This window comes from Haliaeetus albicilla, chromosome 5, assembly GCF_947461875.1.
Source record: "Haliaeetus albicilla chromosome 5, bHalAlb1.1, whole genome shotgun sequence".
Lineage (NCBI taxonomy): Eukaryota > Metazoa > Chordata > Aves > Accipitriformes > Accipitridae > Haliaeetus > Haliaeetus albicilla.
Genome location: NC_091487.1, coordinates 16,230,811 through 16,252,196, shown reverse-complemented (window position 1 = coordinate 16,252,196; position 21,386 = coordinate 16,230,811). Strand labels below are relative to the sequence as shown.

At 35.9% G+C, this 21,386-nt stretch overlaps 1 protein-coding gene across 1 annotated transcript in view; it reads left to right on the top strand.

Moving 5' to 3' along the window:
- Window positions 1-21,386, top strand: part of AK7 (adenylate kinase 7) — a 34,432-nt gene that overhangs the window by 8,605 nt on the left and 4,441 nt on the right. Inside the window, exons 8-16 of the mRNA XM_069783525.1 lie at window positions 500-590; window positions 3,164-3,241; window positions 3,974-4,123; window positions 5,618-5,746; window positions 6,053-6,194; window positions 7,677-7,805; window positions 9,371-9,439; window positions 10,405-10,602; window positions 20,817-21,037. Of these exons, the coding sequence (XP_069639626.1) occupies window positions 500-590; window positions 3,164-3,241; window positions 3,974-4,123; window positions 5,618-5,746; window positions 6,053-6,194; window positions 7,677-7,805; window positions 9,371-9,439; window positions 10,405-10,602; window positions 20,817-21,037 (1,207 nt within the window). The remainder of the gene's footprint in view (window positions 1-499; window positions 591-3,163; window positions 3,242-3,973; window positions 4,124-5,617; window positions 5,747-6,052; window positions 6,195-7,676; window positions 7,806-9,370; window positions 9,440-10,404; window positions 10,603-20,816; window positions 21,038-21,386) is intronic.

Here is a 21,386-nt window from a genome sequence, read left to right as displayed (position 1 = left end):
TTGATACCTAGCTAGATAACAAATCCAAATCTACTAGAGAGTACTGAGACTTTTAAGTTGGGGTGGGTGGGTTTAAGAGCACTCTTTGGCCCTTCTTACTGAGTCAAACAGAGACTTCCATTTCTTTAGTACTAGATGTGCCTTCTGGAAACCTTATGTGAGTGTTGCACTGGTGCTATGCTTTTACAAAAAGACTACCAATGTTCAATCTAGACAGTGATACCAGTTAACTGGCACAGAACTGGAAATGGATCGTGGACTCTACAGCAGACTAAGTTAATATCTTCTACAGATGTTGCTTTTTATCTTTTGAACTCCTTTCCAAATAAAATATCTAGCTGTGTTTCTTTATTAAGGAAAATATATATGAAAATGTCATGCTCTGAAAAGTTCTGAAAGATTTTATAAACTCTTTGTACTGTTTCTGAAATGCATTTAACAATGAAAGCCCAGTATACTTCTCTAACTACTGGCCCTGGCTGTACTTGCTGTGTTTCAGAGTGCTACAAAATATAGCAGATCATAGGCCAAGGTCTCACTATATACTTGCAGTAGATGTATCTATGCACACTCTTCAAGAATTAATAAAGGTAAGAGATTTTTTCAGATATCTTTAAGGTTTTAAAAGCTATACATTGTACTGAAGTAGAAGTTCCTAGGTCTTCCTGAATTATCTTGTGTAGTAAATGATATAGAAAATTATTTTGAAATCCTCCAAGACTTCTGTCCTTTGAACAAAATACACTAGTTGGACCTGATTTTGCAGAACTAACTTTTGCAGTATTATCATTAACTTAGGTAGACATTTTACCTAAGAAAGTTCTGGTGAGTTGTTAGGGGATTCACAGTACTGTAATTAGATACTCAAAGTTTTTAAGATGTTTTTCACTTCATTTTGTAGGAAGATACCTTGTTTTTCCAAGTCTAGAAATAGGCTTGCTGATACTATTGAACTGTACACTGATAGTGAGAGTCAACTAATACAATATAATAGGAGACATGATCATGTAGATTGAGCAAATGTTACGTAAGGACCAAATATAAGAGCCCAATATTTTTGGTTGTGTCAAAGAGTGTTGCATGGAACAGTGTGTTAGGGAGCTCACAAGAAGATGCAACCTTTGTTTTGGTTCAGGTAAATATACAGAGTCTCACTGAAAAGTTAATATTCGAAGAGCCATTCTGTCTAAGTGACCATAGTGCAATTAGCCAACCTTCCTATGGAAGAAGCAAAAGTCAAAATAACTTTTGCAGCTATAGTCAACCATAGGAAAGAGCATTATATAAAAATGAACACAAAAGACATTAAAAATATTAAGTCCTTAGAGGAGAACGGTAGAGGCTATTGAAACTTACATGTAAGGCCATTGCATGCTACTTATTAACAGAAGTTTGGGAAAAAGAAAATGAAAATTAGCGTGGTTAAATTGTAGGTTGAAGAAAACAAGATGTCAGGCTTCAAAAAGTTATGGTTATGTCCAGATGAAGAAAATAGAATAGAAAAGATTATGAAATCTGGCACTTTAAGTGAAAAAAACACTTGAAGATCAACTATCGGGAAAGACTCAAAATGAATATCCTTTTTTCAAACACTTGCCAGAAAATCTATAAGGCAAATTGATGATTATGGTATAAAAGGAGCACTTAGAGAAGACAAGCCCACAGCAGAGATGCTTTACATTAGTGGGCATGGGTAGGAATTTGGAAGCTTCTTAATGCTTCAGGATCTCTGTGGATAACTTGTTAGAGGATCTGTATAAAACTAAAGTAACTGTAGTTAAGGTCTGAAATCATTCAAGCATGAAATAACTTTGACTTGCTAATTCACACTTACAACTTGCTGTTTAGCACGGTCCTGGCACTTGAAGGCTGGAGAACGATAAATGTGATGCCAATGTAAAAAGACAGGTTCCTGAAACGTTTTGGGAATTACAGGGCAATATGCCTAATACCATTGGCTTTATTAGACATTATAATAAATTAATTGCATTAAAGGACACCCAGATACATATGATCTATTTGGGAAGAGTCAATGTGACTTTTTAAAAATACTTTCCCAAGAAATACTTTCCAAAAAAGTACTTTCAAATACTTTGGAAACCTCCTGAAATTCTTTAATGTGACCAGCAATGTGGATAAGGCCGAACAAGCTGATGTGTAGTCTACTTGAATTTCCCAAAGGCTTTCAGAGAAGTACTTCACCAAAAGCTGTTGAGAAGCAGCTAGGCACCCTGAGAAAAGTGGTTAGGTCCTTTCATGGGTGTGTGATTGTTTAGAAATTGGAAATTGCGGGCAGGAGTAAGTGGACAATTCTTGTAGAGACAGGAAGTTGTCAGTGGAGGGAGCGTTGCAGAGCACACTGCAGAGAGCTATCTTGGCAGGGAGCTGTCAAGTGGAAATCTGGAAAAGATACATGGGAGAGAAATACTTTGAGAGTTACTTAAATATACAGCAGCTATTTCTAGTTTAGGAAGTCTCCGAGCTGAAAATAGTGTAAGGTTAGAAGAGTATCTGGAAGGAGTATTGTATATGCTTTTCCCATTCTTACTTTCATTTAGGTGTCCACTAATTGACATCGTTGGAGACAGAATCCTGGAATATATTGTAGATTTGATCTGACGCTCTGTATCAAATTTTATGATTTCATGGAATCTAGTGGGGTTTAAAATCTATTTTAAAGGGCTGTAGGAGTAAGTAACAACTTCTGTCTAAAGATGAGATGAAAATGGTAATATGGAGAGTCATTGGTGGCATTGATCTAAAACCCCATCCTGATTGTTAACATGATTAAATACTTCAAGAACCAGAAGTGAAAGTGCTGGGAAATAAAATAGTTCTCCAATAGTTCTTAAGCAGTAGGAAGTTGTACATAGGTTTAAGAGCTTCGGAACACTTTTCTGTGGTTCTGGGTTGTTTGTTTGTTGTTCGTTTTTTTTTCATGGCAAGTACTAAAGAGGAAGTGATATATAGCAAAACAAAGGTGTTTAATACTAACATTAAAGTTAATATACTGTTCTTTGATCTGTCTATTTCAAATCAGTATACTGATTTTTCAGGTATAGTGTAACATAAAATTTAAAGCACATATTTTATCTGCATAAATCCTGTACAATTTTTTCTAAGAATCTGATTTGATAAGTGTATTTTTTCTCTTTCTTGATAGTGTATCAGTAAAAATATTGGACCAGGAAAAATTGAGAAGATTCCAAAAGAAAATGCATTCCTGAGCAAAGACTTAACAGTTAGTACTGTTTTCCCTTTATTACTTAAGGAAAGGTTGTAAACTTAAAAGTATAATATCATAAAATATGTAAATTATTTTTTTTATTTCACCAGAAAAATTTAACCCTAAAACATACCTAAAAATATATACAGTGGGTTTGAATTTAGAAAATAAACAAACTAAAATTTACCATCATAGAAGAGACTGTTTTGAGGAGTTAACAGCCTGATTTAGAAATGCAGTGGAGCTCTGATGTCACTGTTGCACTGAGCATACTGGAGCACTCTAAAAAAGCCTATACAAAATGATAAAAATAACAAAAAAAGTTAATAATTAGGTGCTACTAAGGCTGATGAAAACAGCATACATAAATCATGTTGTATTCATCTATTTCTGAAATAAACTGTTCATAGGAGAAATAAACTAATTACAAACCTAGTAGTTTTAAGATTGGATTTGATAACTTTATGAAAGAGGTTATTCACTGCAATTATATGAAACCTTTGTACTGTACATAATAATTTTTTAATGTTTCCTGTTCTAATAGTTCATAAGAATACTCAAATACAAATAAACATTGAAAATGTTTATATTTTTTAAAAGTCTGTTTTGCTTTGTGTGCAAACCTGCTTTCCCTGTGCTTTAAGTCTTTCTATTCTCACCCTTCCATTCTTGCCTCTAGTTTAAGCTAACTGTTCTTTTAACATGCATAGCTTAAGTCTGTAAATAAATGTACTTTTGCTCCCTCAGCAAATGCATTTGGATATGTTGCTTGTGAACCTGCGAATGGAATCTATGTTTCTGAAAGAGACTTTCAACATTAAGTGGGTTGCTCAGGCAGGACTGGTGGAGAACATTGAACAAATCGTCAGGGAATACAAGCAAAGTCGAGGATTACTGGTAATGGTTTGGTGTACCCTATTTTAAAGTGTGCCTTTCTTTTTTTTCCCCAACAGAAAAGGTTATATAAACACAAGCTTTAATTTCTTTAACTAAAAACACATGGAAGGCTGATAGAGATGCAAAGTAAGTGAACATAAAAGCTGAAAATTAAATTGAAGAACTTAAAAAAGAGGGAATATTAATTAAAACAATAATCATTAAGTTTTATTTCTTTTGTGCCTAAAACTGAAACCCTGTAAGCGCAAATAAGCTTCCTGATGGAAAGCTGCTGTTCTGAAACTAGTTTCTGTATGCAATATATGGCATTCCTGGTATATTTTGTTTCAAGAACACAGTAAGTGTATCTTTTATTTAAGCTTTTTTATAACAGTCAGTAGTTCAGGGAGTATTTTATGTCCTTCATTATATTTAGTGACCCAGGATATTCAATTGCAATGTAGCTTTCGTTTTACCCTGCTCTATTGTGTAATGTACTGAGCAACTTTGCTGTTTCCTATGTTAGCTTAGTATTTAGAACTTCTGTATTCAAATGTATAGGGAAGGTTATTGAAAGGTGCAGAAAATTGCTTGCATACATTCAAGTATTGATTGGTATGATAAAGCTGTTCAGCATGTCTAAATCTTGTTCAAACTTTGAACAAGAGTTCAGGAGGTGTAAAGCAAAATACAACTACCATCATTTGAAGTTGTTCATTAAAAGTCCATGCATACCTCTGAAAGAACTATCAGATCTGTGTTTGGGTTAAACTAATGCATCTGAGTATGTAAGCATGTAATTCAAAGAAATTCAGTACAATATATAGACATACCAAGTGGCAAGGAGAGGGGAGGCTAGCTAGACCTCTGTCCCTGTCACTACTCTATTAAATTTGCAGAGTTTGCACTGTCACATCTACTGAATTAAGGGAGGCAGTTAATGATGTATGATTTTGAGTTTGTTGCATAATATATTTAATAAGTGTATACTGGAGTCTTAATTACACTTACTCATCCATGGGCTAGCTAAGCTAAAATGATAATATCTTAAGATTGTGATGGATCTGAAATTTTTGAGGTCAAAATAACCATTGTGATGACAGCAACTCTGCCTCAGCTGGGAAATAGAGCTATTACATGTATATAGTAGAATATCTGCTACCTCATTCCAAAATTCACTGCATCCTATCTATGGGGTTGTGTTTTGTCTCTTTGGATCATTCAAACACTAATAGTGCCACTATAAGTTGGTCTATGAGCCTATTAAATAGAAGTGTGCTTTTTCTGCAATGGTAAAGTTGTACATTTAAATTAAGTAACTGTGTTACTCAAAGCCTGTGGATGATATAGGAGATACTCAGTGAGAAATAAATAAATGAATAAAACTAAAATATATTTTCAGTTTTAATTATAATAATTGTTATTTCCTATTAGTTATAGAAAAAAGATTGTTCCTTTTACATAAAAGCATCCATATTGTTTGAATGATGTTATATCTTTACCTTTTTTTTCCAGCCTCTGAAAGTTTGCATTCATGGTCCTCCTGGGGTTGGCAAATCTACCATTGCTGAAGAGCTCTGCAAACACTACAAGCTACATCACATTAAGATAAATGATGTGATTTCTGAAACAATAGCAAATCTGGTGTGTTGCTGTTTTCTAATATTGCTATTATTTTAACTTCTGTGATTTTACAGTGCTTGGCACCATTTAAAAATTAGTTATAATTCCATTATTTTAGAATGGAAATCTCTTTTGACATACTGATCACCTCTGGGGGATACACTGAACTCTTTTTAGAGACTGAAGGTTGCTCAGTATCTCACTGTCCAGGAGCATACATGAAATGAATTGTTTCATTTTTTTGTTTTCCTTGTATTACATCTGTTTATAAAAGAAATTTGACTATGGAATTTCTGAGCACATTAATATTTCTGATCTTGTCTTCAGGAGAACATTGTGGCTCCTAAAGAACTGTACTCTGACAGTGTGGGAGAAGAGGGAGAAGATGATGAAGAAGAGGAGGGTAAAAATGTAGAAGCATCACACGAGTTATTAGCTAGAATAAAAGAAAGCATGGAGCAGAATGCAGGTAGGAAATTCAAAGTACTGAGGTGGGATCTAGGTAACTAGTGCAACCCTATGCAAATGGAAGATCAGGAAGTAAATTGGTGCTTTAGAACTTTTAATCCTATTAAAAGCAAGAATCATGCCCTGTCCATTTGTATGTACCTTATTTAAAAATCAAATACAATGTTTTACATTATACATTACATACCTTGTATATCAAAAGTGATACACTTTTTAAATAATATGGTGCTTTTTTAATTGTAGAAGTTCCATCTTTCTACTTCTTTATACATTTTATATAATTCTTTTTACCTTAAAAGTTGATATATAAGTAACAACAGTATACTCAGAAGCATTAGATTCTTGCCCAGATTTTTTAAAAAACTTCATGTTTTATTCTCAGAACAGGGAGCATAATTTATATAATATAAAGTAAAAAGTTAGTGAAGCATATCTTTATCAAATTTTCAAAAAAGAAAAGTATTCTAGTAAGAAAAAGAGTGCACTGTCATATGAAATTGTGGGTTTTTAAAATTACCTTATACCTCATTTTGGCCATTTCTAAAAAGTAAATAGTATTTACTGAAGCCTGTAAAGAATTTTAAAGTCTGCAGATTGAAAAAGGTCCATAAAAATTGCCATTAATTAAAAGTAATTATAATTACATATGAATAAAGTCATGTAGGTTTTGAATCAGTGCTTAACGTTTTCCGTGCAGTATAAAGTGATCCCCCTTAAAAATGCATCCTATCACTAAAGGTTTACCTGATTTGGATCTTGTGTATCTGCAAAGCAATGAACTTGCAACACACCCAAAAGCTTCAATAATGACATCTATAGCAGCATCTCTTCTACATGCCTTGCTTTGTTGTTTAAAATAATAATGCCTTTTAAAATAGTAACATACTTTTATGATTACAATGGTTTATAAATATTTAAGACTTTTAAAAGCTGAAGCAAAATAAAGTAGGAAACTGGAGTCAATGGTTGCAAAAGGACAAAAAAATCAGGTCAAACCAAACTTTTTACTCCCACACATTTGTTCAACAATGTAGGCCAAGTTAATAAACTGCTTCATAGCTCAATCTATTGATCTGAAAATGAAACTTGTAAAATCTATCTCACGTTTGTTTTGCAAGACTATCTTTAAGTCTTACTGTTAATTGTAAATGGAAAACGATTGTTTTGTCACTTTTTTCTATAAATATTTCTTTGCTGCTTCTATTAAAATCTGATTGCATTTTTCTAAAAAAAATAATTTCATGTTTAGTATCCTTAAAGTTCTAATATTGATATCTTTGTAAACTCAAATGTAATTTTATTTTATAGCTACACATTTATATTCCATAGGCCTCTGACAACATGTAATATACAAATAGTAACTCAAAATACATAAATTTTTTAGGGTCTAAATAGAAGTTTCTCTGATAAATGAATTAATAAAATAATTTCAGATATCTCTTTTCCATAAACTAGGTACCTATTAACCTTCTTTGTGTCTTAGGTCATCTAGATGATCAGTATGTTGTTAAATTTGTGAAGGATAAGCTCAAATCTATGCCTTGTAGGAATCAGGGATATGTTTTAGATGGGTTCCCAGAGACCTATGACCAGGCAAAAGATCTTTTTAATTGTAAGTACTGCTGCTTTTGGTTTTATTACTGCTTTTGGTTTTATTGCTGCTAATATTGTCATTATCATTATTGTTCTCAGTGCCATAGTATTAGAAGTGCATCAGCACTTGTCCTGGTTTCAGCTGGAATAGAGTTAATTTCCTCCCTAGTAGCTGGTACAGTGCTGTGTTTTGGATTTAATGTGAGAATAATGTTGATAACACACTGGTGTTTTAGTTGTTGCTAAGTAGTGCTTATCCTAAGTTAAAGATTGTTCAGTTTCCCATGCTCTGCCAGCAAGCAGGTGCACAAGCTGGGAGGGAGCATAGCAAGGACAGCTGACCCAAACTAGCAAAAAGGATATTCCATACCATAGAACGTCATGGCCAGTTTAGAAATTTGGGGGAGTTGGCTCGGAAGGGCAGATTGCTGCTTGGGCATTGGTTAGCAGGTGGTGAGCAACTGCATTGTGCATCACTTGGGTTTGGGGGGGGTTATTTCTCTCTCTTTTCATTACATTATTATTATTATTTTATTTTATTTTATTTATTAAACTGTTCTTATCTCAACCGACAAGTTTTACTTTTTTTCCAGTTGTCCTCCCCATCCCACTGGGAGCAGGGGGGAATGAGTGAGCAGCTTAAGTTGCTGGCTGGGCTTAAACCATGACAGCACTGTAATGACTGCAGTGCAGTATACAAAACAAAGCTGTTTTCACATGATGCTTAAAATGTAAGAAGGATTGTAATGCACCTTTTTTAATTTAATCACAAGATGGTTTTCAGACTATATTTGCTGGCAAAGTACTAAGGAAATGCACAAATATGGAGGATGCTTTCTTGTTCTGTGTTGGTCTACTTCCCTCAAGCAAGCTCTAAAGCAGAATTTCCTCATAATATTTAAGGGCTGCTTAATGAGGGATGCAGCCAGTGCACCAATACATGTTTTGTGAGCCAGATTAGAGTGGGTATATTAGATCAGCTACAGTAGATATGATTTAGAGGAGCTCTGCGACATACACCTCAAATTGTGAGCAAGCACTGTCCATGCATTAAGACCAAGAATCGTCTCCATATGTAAATTACATCATGAGGTTTGAAGGAAAACTAAAACCAGTCTTTTTCAGTTTAATATGCTGGTCTGTAAATTGTCATGCTCAGCTGATGCTCTTCAGGCAGTTTTACTGACTATACAAAATAGCAGAGACTTAGTGGCAAAAACCATTTTAACCATCCTACTATAAAACATTTCTACTTACTGTTCTGAGCCCTGTCTCTGTTTTTGGCAGAATAATGTACTTGTCAGAAGGAGAGGCCAGGGTGAGGACAGCAGTAGGGACACATTTTAAAACTGTGTATGCAAATGCATACTTCCACTGTATAGGCAAACAACTCTTAGTGTCCCAAGGTAGCAGTACAAATTACTTACTGAATTCTCTAAACTGGTGTCCAGGTTAGATTAATTTCCAACAATTAGTATAATTTGAATGTAGACAAACCTGTGTTTCTACTGGCACATTTTTAGCAAATATAATGATATTGTTGCTTCAAATGAAAATGTCGATAATTTCTTACTTTTGTTTTAGTGGAAAGTGAAGATGAAGAAGAAGAAATTAAAGGCAAAATACCTAAATGTGATATATTAATCATACCTGGTAAGTTTGATAGATTTCTTTTTAAATAAACAGAGGAATTTTCAAGTACTGCTGCCACCAACGAGAGGTCTAAAATATCACTCCATCTGTTCATATTTAATTTAATATAAATAAATATCTAATTTGTGTAATGCTGCTGCCCTCTTATTTGAAAGTGAACAATTAATCAAAAGGAAGGTTTTGGTTCAGTTTGTGGGTGTTTTATTCTTTTTTTTTTCTTTTTGTGAAAATACCATCAACTGTTGGCTGATAATAGTAGCTGCCTTTGTTGTCATTACAGCAGCTGTTAATGGAATAAACATGAGCTCCTGAACTTGGCATATTAAAAAACCATAAGTTTATCTTTAGTGTGATATCTTGAAAGATGTTACCAAATTCATTTTAATGCATCAGTTAAGTTGGGAATTAAAATAGAGTGGTTTTCATCTATGCAGAAATGGCTTCATCCTGGTGTTTTCGCTATTTTGATTTCTTTGGAAGTTTTGATTTCATTCAAACAATACATTTGGTTTATTTTGCATTACAGATGTCTAGTTAGACTGAATATCTCAAATGCTTAGTGTTTCAGTAAATGATAATTTACTGGCTTCAGAAGAAGTGAAGGAAATTCAGAACTTTCTGAAAAATTCCCTAGTCCTTGCACATACATAAAGGTTTGATTTAAAAAGCATACTTCTAACAAGTTTGTAACCACTTATGAGTTGCTTATTTCGGAAGTAAATAATTTCTGTTATTCATAAACAAAACCACTTTTAGCCTCCATTTCAAAAGGAGAAATGTGAATGAATTATTATGATGTGCTGGAGAAATACCACTTTCTCTCCTATAACAAGTACCTTAGGTATGGGTTTGTTGGATTGTTTGACTTGCAGGATTGTTGTTTAAGATCTGTTTTTAACACAAAATAGGTAAGAAAGAGGAAAAACAATAATATATGGGCACTGATAATGTGTTCTTCTTCACAGAATTTGTTATTTCTTTGACCGCATCTGATGAATTCCTTATAAACAGAATAATAAATCTGCCAGAGAGAATTGTTGCTGGAACTCATTATACCCAGGACCAGTTCCTGCAATCTTTGAATCTCTTCAGAGACTTAAACACAGAAGATAAGACTGTTCTCAACTATTTTGATGAACTTGAAATACATCCTCAGTTTATTGGTATGAAATAATAAAATTTAAAAAATTGTGTTGTTACAAATTTAACACTTGCGAAGATCATATAGTAAGTGTACATCTATAAATAATATTTTTAATTAACATTGCAGAATACAGATACAACAATCATTTAATTATATACCTGCAAAAATATCTGTATACTCAGAAGGATTCTGAATTGTTCTCATACTGTTAACCTGTTTTAAAAAATAGGGGGTTTAATTGTTCATTTTTGTAGTCTAAATGATCAAAATAATTTTCTGACTTATGTTACAGACCTCCACACTGGCATGCTTCCAGATTGGTGTAATAGTATATTTTCATGGACTTTCAATATTATAGTTGCTTATATTTTTTTCTTTAGACTTATCCTCAGGTGCCACGACAATATATGGGTAATATGCAAATGATGACGCATGAAAGAAAATGATTAGAAATTAAAGGTGGAAGGCTAGGGCTGAATCTGTTTTGCACTCTACCTGTATGTGAGAAAATTTGTCGTCCCTACACACTATCTAGAAAATTGTGATCACTGGGAAATCTTGAGAAAATTACTATAATCTGATTATTCAAAAACAGTGAGATCAGGGTGACAGCATTCTTAAGAAAAATTGGGGGGGGGGGGGGGGGAAGAAAAGAAAGAACAGGGGGAAAACCCTGCAACTAAAATCAAACTGCTGATAGTTGGAATGTCCATTTGAGATGAGTCATGACAAGTTAGTTGTTCAACAGCCTCAGTCATAATTGATTTCCTAAGTTTTTTTTTAATTTAATGTCAGTCACGGAGATTTTCTTGAGAGTAATACCATACATGTGTTGTTAGAAAGCATAGCAGAGGAAAAAAATAGTGTGTTAGTATAATCATTTTAGAATTGAGGTAATTCTGCTACAGAAAGTAAAATAAGAAATGGTAAATACTAAGGTCTGATGCCATCAATTGGTCATATTCTTATTTTATACACTTCTGGATATGCAAGTAGTAGCACTGTCCAAGACCATGTTTTATTTTGGTGGGGACTACAAAGTGTATACTCTGTGGTAGACTATTGCAGTGTTTTCTGTTAAGAATTATGCCCAAAGATTACTCTTAAACTCTAGTCCATTCCTAATAAGGAAAATCACTGGCCTACTAATTTTAATTATTGAGTTTTCACAACTCTGACGTTCAGTGACTTCCAGATGATTTTCACATTCAGGTTATAGTGTTGATTCTTATCTTCAAAGGAGCATTGTCTTTAGGTCCTGTTTATCTCAGGAACTGCCTTTTTACCTATAATCACATCACTGATTGTTACCCACCAAAGTATGCAAGCACATAGGCTTCTGTTGTAAAATGGTAAGGACAGATTACAAAGATAACTTCAGTGAGGAACTGACGCTCTGCCAATACCCCTCCATTCTAGCTGATGTTCCAGATGTTTTATCAGATCCATAGAATTAAATAGCATCAGATTTAAGCAGACCACCAACTGCTTTCTCAGTCATACTCTGAAGGAATTTAGTGGGAAATGGTTAAAAAATTGTGTTTGATTTGTTATATATTGACTCAAATTAATCAAATGCTTCTTCCACTTTAGTTTTAGAAAATCATAACATATGGCTTTAAGAAATGCTTTTATGATTATTATTTTTTCTGAGTCTGAAATATGATTAGTACAAAGGAGTGGGCTTCAAGATTCTGGAAACCCTCCTTTGCTACAGTGACTCACTGAATGAAGTCTGCAAGTCAGTTATCTTGTTTCTTGTTTTTCTCATCTGCCAATTGGGGATGGTAACACATGTTAGATCATCTACAAAAAGGCATGATAAAATTATAACAGCAATTTCCTTTGAAGATCTTAATTTACAAACTCCTTTTCTGGTGATCTTTCCTCTCAGCATCAGTGCTAACCTCCTTTTTTATTTAAAAGGTATTTATTTGGGGGGATAAATGCAGTTAATTATGATTGCTGTAATATTTGCATTGTAATCTTGCTTGGCCATCTAGGAAAAAAATGCAGTCTTTGACACCTCAAATTGAATGCTGAGAGAGTTCTTAGCAATACTTTAAATGACTAGAAAAGTGGTTTGCACTGTAATTTTTATATCCAGGTGCAGCTAAAATTGCAGAAACAATGGACTGCTTGACATAGAAAATGTATTATTCTTTTAATATGGAATACTTCAGGAATGTAATTCCTGATTTTTTGAAAGAAGAAGCTGTAAAAGAAATTTTATTATGTAGAATTATGTTAGCTTTCTCCTCAATTCATTAGCAGAGTTTGTACTTCAGGTCCAAATCACAAACGCTTAAATTCTTGGAATAATGGTGTTAGTGTTAGACAGCTATCTTCCATCTGAATTAGTGATTAGAAAGAAATGAGAAGCATACTTTGCCAATGGCTTTCAAGATAACTTCATAAAGCAGAGGACTGTGGAGTAGGAACTACTGGCTTCTCATCTAAATTCTGTATTCCAGTTGTTCTGGGTTTTCCCCTTCCTCTGCTTGCTCTCCTTACCAATTTCTGTGCCTTTACATCTCCAGTCCCTTACCACTGAACGAGCCCTTTATCTTTGGATTCTCTGGATACCTGAAATGCCCACTTTTCCTCTTTACCATGCACATTTCTATATCCTTTCTGCCAGATGCCTCCCCACACTGAATGCATACAGAGCCCAGAAAGCCCTGGAGACAATCTCCACTTTTCTGTGTTTTTTCTTTTCCTTCTTTTTTTGCAAGTTTAATATGCAAGTAGCCTCCAGCAATTAAAAGGGAGAAGGAATGAAAGAGAAGGTCTTGCTCAGTCTCTATGCTCCTGCATGAAGCTACAGATTTGTTTTGTAGATATAACACAGTAAGAATTCAACTAGAGATAGGTCTATGTATTTGTAAATCTGTATGAGTGAAAACTTTGGAGTTTGTTGCCAAATCCTTACAACCTATTGTGTAACCTGCAGGGGAGATGATAGGGTCAAAAGCTGATGGTTTTATGCATCTGGATAAGTTGACATAAGAGTAGTGACAAGAACATCTGATAGTTGAATGACCTCATTTTCAAGTTTCAAAACTTAGGAAAGCTGCAACTAATAAACAGAAGAGTTGTAAAAATTATTTTAATATATTTCTCCTTTACATCATCTTAAAATGACAAACTATTTTAGCTGAAACTGTTGTCCTAAAAGCAGATTTGTTACCCAGTGTGCAATAGACCAGTCTCACACACTCAGGAGAGATAATGCTTTTTATTTAGGCCTGGGTGCTTGGTGGACTTTCCACAAATCAAGCACACCAGGTTCATCAAGTGTGTCTCTTATACAGTAACAATTGCATATATTTTATTAAGCTACTCCTATCTAGTACATATTCAAACTAATGCATATGCATAGAATTATATAACCATGACACATCAAACGCCTTCTCCGCATGTGCCGGGGTCTCGGGTGGTCTTCGGTGGTCATTTGGGGAGGCATCTTCTCCTCACTTTGACCACTAAATCCCTCTGTATCGGGTCAATAGTTCGTTTTCCTGCCCAGAGGGACGCATCATCAATCAGGAAGAATAGAAAGGACCAGAATGATCTTGGCTACTTCTCTAGGTATTCTTAAAAATGTTTGAAGTTGAAAATGATTAACTAACTTAATTTAAAACAGGATTTTCTATATCTGACATCAATATTTCCCTCTTTGAGACTTATGATGGTATTTAATATCCATCCTAAGTCTCACGCTATTCCTTTGTAAATTCCTGGTCTACATAATGGATTGTTATTCTTCATCCAAATTATCAAAATATTTATAACCACTAGCAACTTCATTATTGTTTCTGCAAGAATACTATACTGTAACTTAATATTGGGTTTTATTTAGTTTCAATTTTAAAGGTCCTTTGGCGTGGAAGTCCATAAGGGGGGTGGTATCTTCTTTATTCTAGTATAGTGAATCTAGGATTCAACTCCCTGGAGCTTCACTGCAGTGTTTGTAGTCAGTAGCACTTGATAGGGTCCTCTCCACTTCTCCATGAGTGGTTCGTCTTTCCACGTCCACAGATATACTGTCTCCCAGCTTGAAGGAGTGTACTGGTGAATCCAAAGGCACAGGAGCTTTAACGTGGATGTATTTATGGAGAGAGTTAATGACTTTGCCCAAAGATATTAAATAATCCCCCAAGATTTGTTCTCCTTTCAGGTGCATCTGACTATCTTTTCCAGTCAAATTTGTAACACAAGGCCTTCCATACAATATTTCAAATGGACTAATCTTCTCTTTTGTCCTAGGTGTTATTCTGATTTTAAGTAATGCCAGAAGCAAGACTTCAATCCATTTAATCTGAGTTTCCTGACATAATTTTCTAATTTGTTGTTTGTTTCATTCATTCTTTCTACTTTCCCACTAGACTATGGTCTCCATGGAGTGTGTAGATCCTATTTTATCTGTAAGAATTTAGAAATTTCCTGTATGATTTCTACTACAAAATGGGATCCCCTATCTGAAGAAAATCCTTTGGGAACTCCAAACCTAGGTATTATTTCTTTCAAAAGCACTTTTACTACCTCCCTGGCTTTGTTGGTGTGACACGGGAAAGCTTCTGACCAACCTGAAAAGGTATCAACAATTGCAAATAAATATTTATATCCTTTACACTCTGGTAATTCAGAGAAATCAATTTGCCAGTAATTCCCAGGTATAAAACCTCTTCTTACCTCTCCTGGTAAGGGTTGTCTTTGAATTTTGGGATTACTCTTCAAACAGATTTCACAACCTTGTGTAATTTAGCAATTTTTAGCATGTTAATGCCTATGGCATTCATTCTCACCATTTCTACCAGGGCCTCAGTTCCCATATGAGTGGTACCATGTGTTCTTTTCATAAGTTCCCTCATTATTTAAGGGGTAACTATACATTGTCCATCTGAAGTTTCCCACCATCCTTCAGGAGTCTTAATACATTTTAGAAACTCAGCCAATTTATCTTCTTTCTCTGTATATTCAGGGACATTAACATTAAAAGCTCTTTCAGGAATTAAGCCTGCAATTTTTGTAAATGAAGCACCTCTTTTTGCAGTCTCATCCGTCTTTCGATTTCCTTTGATTATATCAGTCTGTCCAGATTGGTGTGCTCTGCAATGTATTACTGCCACTTCCTTTGGTTTATTGACTGCTTTGAGTAATCTCAAAATTTCTTTGCTATATTTTATAGGTTTGCTTTGTGGTGATAATAACCCTCTCTCCTTCCAAATTGCACCATGTGCATGTATTATTCCAAAGGCATGCTTTGAGTCAGTGTATATGTTGGCCTGCTTTCCTTCTGAAATCTCTAAAGCTCGGGTTAATGCAATTAGTTCGGCTTTCTGAGCAGAAGTGTTCACTGGCAGCGACATTGCCTCTATCTCTTCTTCCAGCAGCTGTGTCTGCCCCCAGCAGTATGTCATCTATGTACTTTAATAAGGTAACATTAGCTTCCTTACCTTGCCACTGTTCCAGTTCTTTCGCAAGTATGTTTCCAAAAATGGTGGGGCTATTGAATCCTTGGGGAAGCACTGCCCAGTATAACTGCATCTTTCATCCTGTCAAGGGACTTTCCCATTCAAAAGCAGTTTCTGACTTTGTTCTTCTACAGGGATGCAGAAGAAAGCATCTTTCAAGTCCAGTACTGTAAAATAAACATTAGAATCAATAATAGTCATTAGCAAGATATAGGGATTAGGTACCACTGGATGGACATCCACTACTATTTGATTGATAGCTCTTAGATCTATACTAATCTGCATTCCTGTGAATGTGGCTTTTTAACAGGTAGAATTGGAGTGTTATAGTGTGACTGGCACTCTTGCAACAGTCTGTACTTGAGGAAGTTTTTAATGATAGGTTCCAATCCAACACGGGCTTCCAATTTTATAGTGATGTGCGGAAAACAGACTCCACAATCGGTGAGATTGTAGAGTAGGTATGTTCATTCAGCGCTGGGCAGCACGGGGGGTAGTCCCCCCAAAGTCGTGCGCCCCTGATTTGGCAGTTCACTTTAAATTTATACAGTCAAGTGTTACATATACATAGAGTTTTGCAATACACCTATACATAGGCATTACCTATCCCCGCTTCATATTAAAATTAGCTCTAGGAAGTCATTTCCATAGTCTCCTCTCAACTGCGCTTGTGCAGTGCCTCCTTATGGTGGTCGTCTGGTGGTCGTGAAGATGAAGGCTGTATGTCTTCTTCACGGTGAACTCTTAACCTTCTGTCCCTGTGCAGACTCAGTTGTCCCTTGGCATTTGTCCAAATCACAAGGTCGGTCTTGGCTGGTTCTTGGAGCCACTGCTGCTTCTTATCAGGGACTATCTCCTGTCCCAGCCAGCCTCAACAATGCAAGCGTTAAACATCACTTCTCATCCCCTTGGGCCATGTCTATCTCTATTGAAACTTCTTTAACTTCATTATAAGCTAGATAATAATTAAACAATTCTTATCCACATTCATATATCTACTATATCTGCTAAGGTTTCTCTGGTTCCCCGTCTCAATAGGATACTGTTTTCATCTTACCGGCTTAGCCCTTGCCTTCAATTCTATTTTTACTGGTTCAGCAGATTTAGCTCTTCAGGTTTCTCAGTTGCCTATATGAAAGGAGTTACAGCATCTTCTATTTCTGCAATGGAGTTGACTTCCTTTTCTTTGTCTTCTGCTCTCCTAAGTGTTCCTTTAGCACATATATCTGTGCTTCCCAGGCATTATTTTGCGGAATATGGACTCTTATTTTATTTGCATCAAAAGTTATTTGTGCCCCTAATTTATTCAACATGTCCCTTCCCATTACAGGTGACGGGCATTCTGGCATGTATAAAAACTCATGTACAAACATCTTGTTACCAATTTTACACTCAGTCGGTTGGAAAAAGGGTTGTCGTGGTTTAAGCCCAGCCAGCAACTAAGCACCACGCAGCCGCTCACTCACTCCCCCCCCATCCAGTGGGATGGGGGAGAAAATCGGGAAAAGAAGTAAAACTTGTGGGTTGAGATAAGAACGGTTTAATAGAACAGAAAAGAAGAAACAAATAATGATAATAACAACCCTAATAAAATGACAACAGCAATAATAAAAGGATTGGAATGTACAAATGATGCGCAGTGCAATTGCTCACCACCCACTGACTGACACCCAACTAGTCCCCGAGTGGCGATTCCCCCCCCCCACTTCCCAGTTCCTATACTAGATGGGACGTCCCATGGTATGGAATACCCTGTTGGCCAGTTTGGGTCAGCTGTCCCGGCTGTGTCCTGTGCCAACTTCTTGTGCCCCTCCAGCTTTCTCACTGGCTGGGCACGAGAAGCTGAAAAATCCTTGACTTTAGTCTAATCACTACTTAGCAACAACTGAAAACATCAGTGTTATCAACTTTCTTCTCATACTGAACTCAAAACATAGCACTGTACCAGCTACTAGGAAGACAGTTAACTCTATCCCAGCTGAAACCAGGACAAGGGTCTAACCTCTCGTTTTCCCATTGCACCAATAACAGCCATAGAATATTTACTCATAGGTCTTTACAACGATTTAATACCAAATAAGCCAAATAAGTTGCTCCTCTGTCAACTAAAAACTTAACTACATCATTCCCCATTTTAATTTCAACCAGGAGTTCGGCTGGGGACTCTATCTTTTCAACCCCTGGGTCCTGTCAATCAGAGTCTTCATAAACAACTCCATTTAATTCCTCCGGTACAGGTATTGCTGTAGGAGTTAAAATCTGATTAGACTGTCTTTAGGGGCATTCATTTTTCCAATGTCCTCTTTCTTTGCAAATAGTACCCTGGTCCTTATCTAAGGGGATCCTAAATTCCATATTTCTTCTTATCCCTCAACTCTGCCCTTGTCCTCCTCCCCTTCTAAAATCTTGACCTCTAGATATGGTCTGAGCCTTGACAAAAGCAGCAGCCAATATTGCTGCTTTTTGCTTTCTATCCTTCAATTTTTCCTTTTCATTTTCTTTTTTCTCAGCCTCTTCTCTATTATTGTATACTTTATATGCAATTTCAATCAGCTGGATATTGTCACCCCAGACATTCCATCCACCTTCTGTAATTTCCTTCTTATATCTGATTGTCTACAAACAGGGTGGTAAAAGACATTTTATTAGCTTCATCTTCAGGATTTAAATCTGTCCATTTCCTGGCCACCTTGCATAATCATTCATAAAAAGCAGATGGATCTTCTGTTTTACCTTGTACCACTTGATATAATTTAGCGAGGTTTTTTGGTCTAGATATCCCTTTTTTTTTTTTTTATTCCGTACAGAATTAGCTGGTGGTATTGCTTAATCATTAACCTCCCTGTACTCGAATTCAGGTTCCAATTAGGCTCCTGAATTGGCATAAACCTGTCACGGCTGTCTCTGGCATTCTGCCCTTCATTGTCCTCCCTTGCCTTTTTTATAACCATTCTTTTTTCGTCTGGTGTGAACAAATTATTTAACAATAGTTGAATATCCTGCCAGTCCAGGTTATGGTTTTCAATAATCATCCTAAAAGATCTATACATTTTATCAGGGTTATCTCAATATGATCAGCAGACTCTTTCCAATTCATTAAATCTGATGTCATAAATGGTACTTTTATATATACCAGCATACTACCCGGACCCACTGCTTGGCAAAGGGGGGCCTGAATTACAGGATGCTGTTGCACTCGAGTTCTGCCTGCTATTGGACTAAAAGTTTCATTACCTCTGTTGCTATCTTCCCCCCGCCACTAGCAACACTTTCCTTATCTGGAGCTACTAACATCTGGATATCCTCCTCCTCATCTTCCAGTTTTAGGCACCTTTTTCCCAATACTACAAGCAGAACAACACCTTGGTGCCTTCTTAATATCCTCCATCATGATCATTACATTTGAATCAGAAGTTAACAGATTATATTTTTTCGGTATTTCATGGTTGTTCCTTAATGAGAAAAACAAATCAACATATGGTACCTCATCCCATTTATCCAATCTTCTACGAAACATTAATTAAAAATTGCATTATAGTTCAACAATCCCCTTTCTGGCCACTTTTCCCCATCATCCAATTTATATTTCAGCTACCACTGAGTACAATACTCTGTCAGCTTCTTTTCTGTTAGGCGATGCCCTCCAAACTTGCCCCAATGTTTTAAAATACAACCTAATGGTGAACAAGGAGTTTCTGCTGACTGCTGGGCACCCATATTTCTCCACAGAAAGAACATTCTCAACCAAAATTTCATACAATCCAATCACTGCTGTCAAAATTATATGATCAGCTTTTCCTGTGCATGCAAGTGCTGTAATAGCATATACTCCAGTCGTCACTGTCAAACGCATATGATATACCAATTATTCATCAAACTAGCAATATCTCTTAGCAAGCATTGCACTGTGGTGTCGCTTACCCGCTCCAGCTGAGGAGAATACTCACAGAGTCCCCGATCAAAAGGTCAGTGCATGCTGGAGTCCGGAAAGCAGCGTCTCCCTGCCAGTGGCTGGCAAATTGATCCAGGCAAGGTGTCACGGCAGTCCCATCTGGGTCACCAAAAACTGTTGCGGATTCATTACCCAGTGTGCAATAGACCAATCTCACACACTCAGGAGAGATATTGCTTTTTATTCAGGCCTGGGTGCTCGGTGGACTTTCCACAAATCAAGCACACCAGGTTCATCATCTTTTATACAGTAACAATTGCATATATTTTATTAAGCTACTCCTATCTAGTACATATTCAAACTAATGCATATGCATAGGATTATATAACCATGACACATCAAACGCCTTCTCCGCATGTGCCAGGGTCTCGGGTGGTCTTCGGTGGTCATTTGGGGAGGCATCTTCTCCTCACTTTGACCACTAAATCCCTCTGTATCAGGTCAATAGTTCGTTTTCCTGCCCAGAGGGACGCATCATCAATCAGGAAGAATAGAAAGGACCAGAATGATCTTGGCTACTTCTCTAGGTATTCTTAAAAATGTTTGAAGTTGAAAATGATTAACTAACTTAATTTAAAACAGGATTTTCTATATCTGACATCAAAACTAGTACAGAAAATCAGATATAGAAAACTTCATTCTGTGTAGCAAAAAATTTGACATTTATAAGCAACTGAAACCAACATCATATACTTGAAAATTTAAACATGAAAACTGTGTATTTTTAGGTCTTGCAGTCATTTACTAATGTCCATTGATAATTGACAAAAGTCTTGAAAATTTGTCTCTTGTATTTTTTGAAAGACGTAGCCAAATTTGAAGACCCTGAGAACAGACTTATTGTAAAAGAGATCATCAAAGAAATTGGGGAACCTCGGAATTATGGTTTGACAGATGCAGAAAAGGAGAATTTGGAACGCAAAGCAGCTGAGGAACGTCTTGTCAAAGAAGCTCAAGAAAAAGCTGAACGAGAGCGTAAGGAAGCTGAGGAAAGGGCTGAAAGGATGGCAAATTGGGAAGTGTGGGTAGGTTAATACATATTTTTGGGAAACCATTATTTATGTGGTTTAGATGGCTTCCAGCAATCTGTTATGTAAATATACTCAGGAAGTACGGCATAAATTCTCTAGTTCCTTATATCATATGTTAGATCTGGGTTAGACTATCTTCACGCTGCATTTTGAGGCCCAACCTAAGGAATATAGTCTCTTTTTAATTACAGACAGACCTTTTTTTTTTGGCATGTTGGTATCAGCGTGTCTCTCAGATACTTTTATGATACTACTCTTGTTGTTGCTGTGCCGTAGCTTTTTTATTTTACCATTTATAAATAACTACTATAATCAGTGGTGATTTTCCATAACTAGTCTTCTA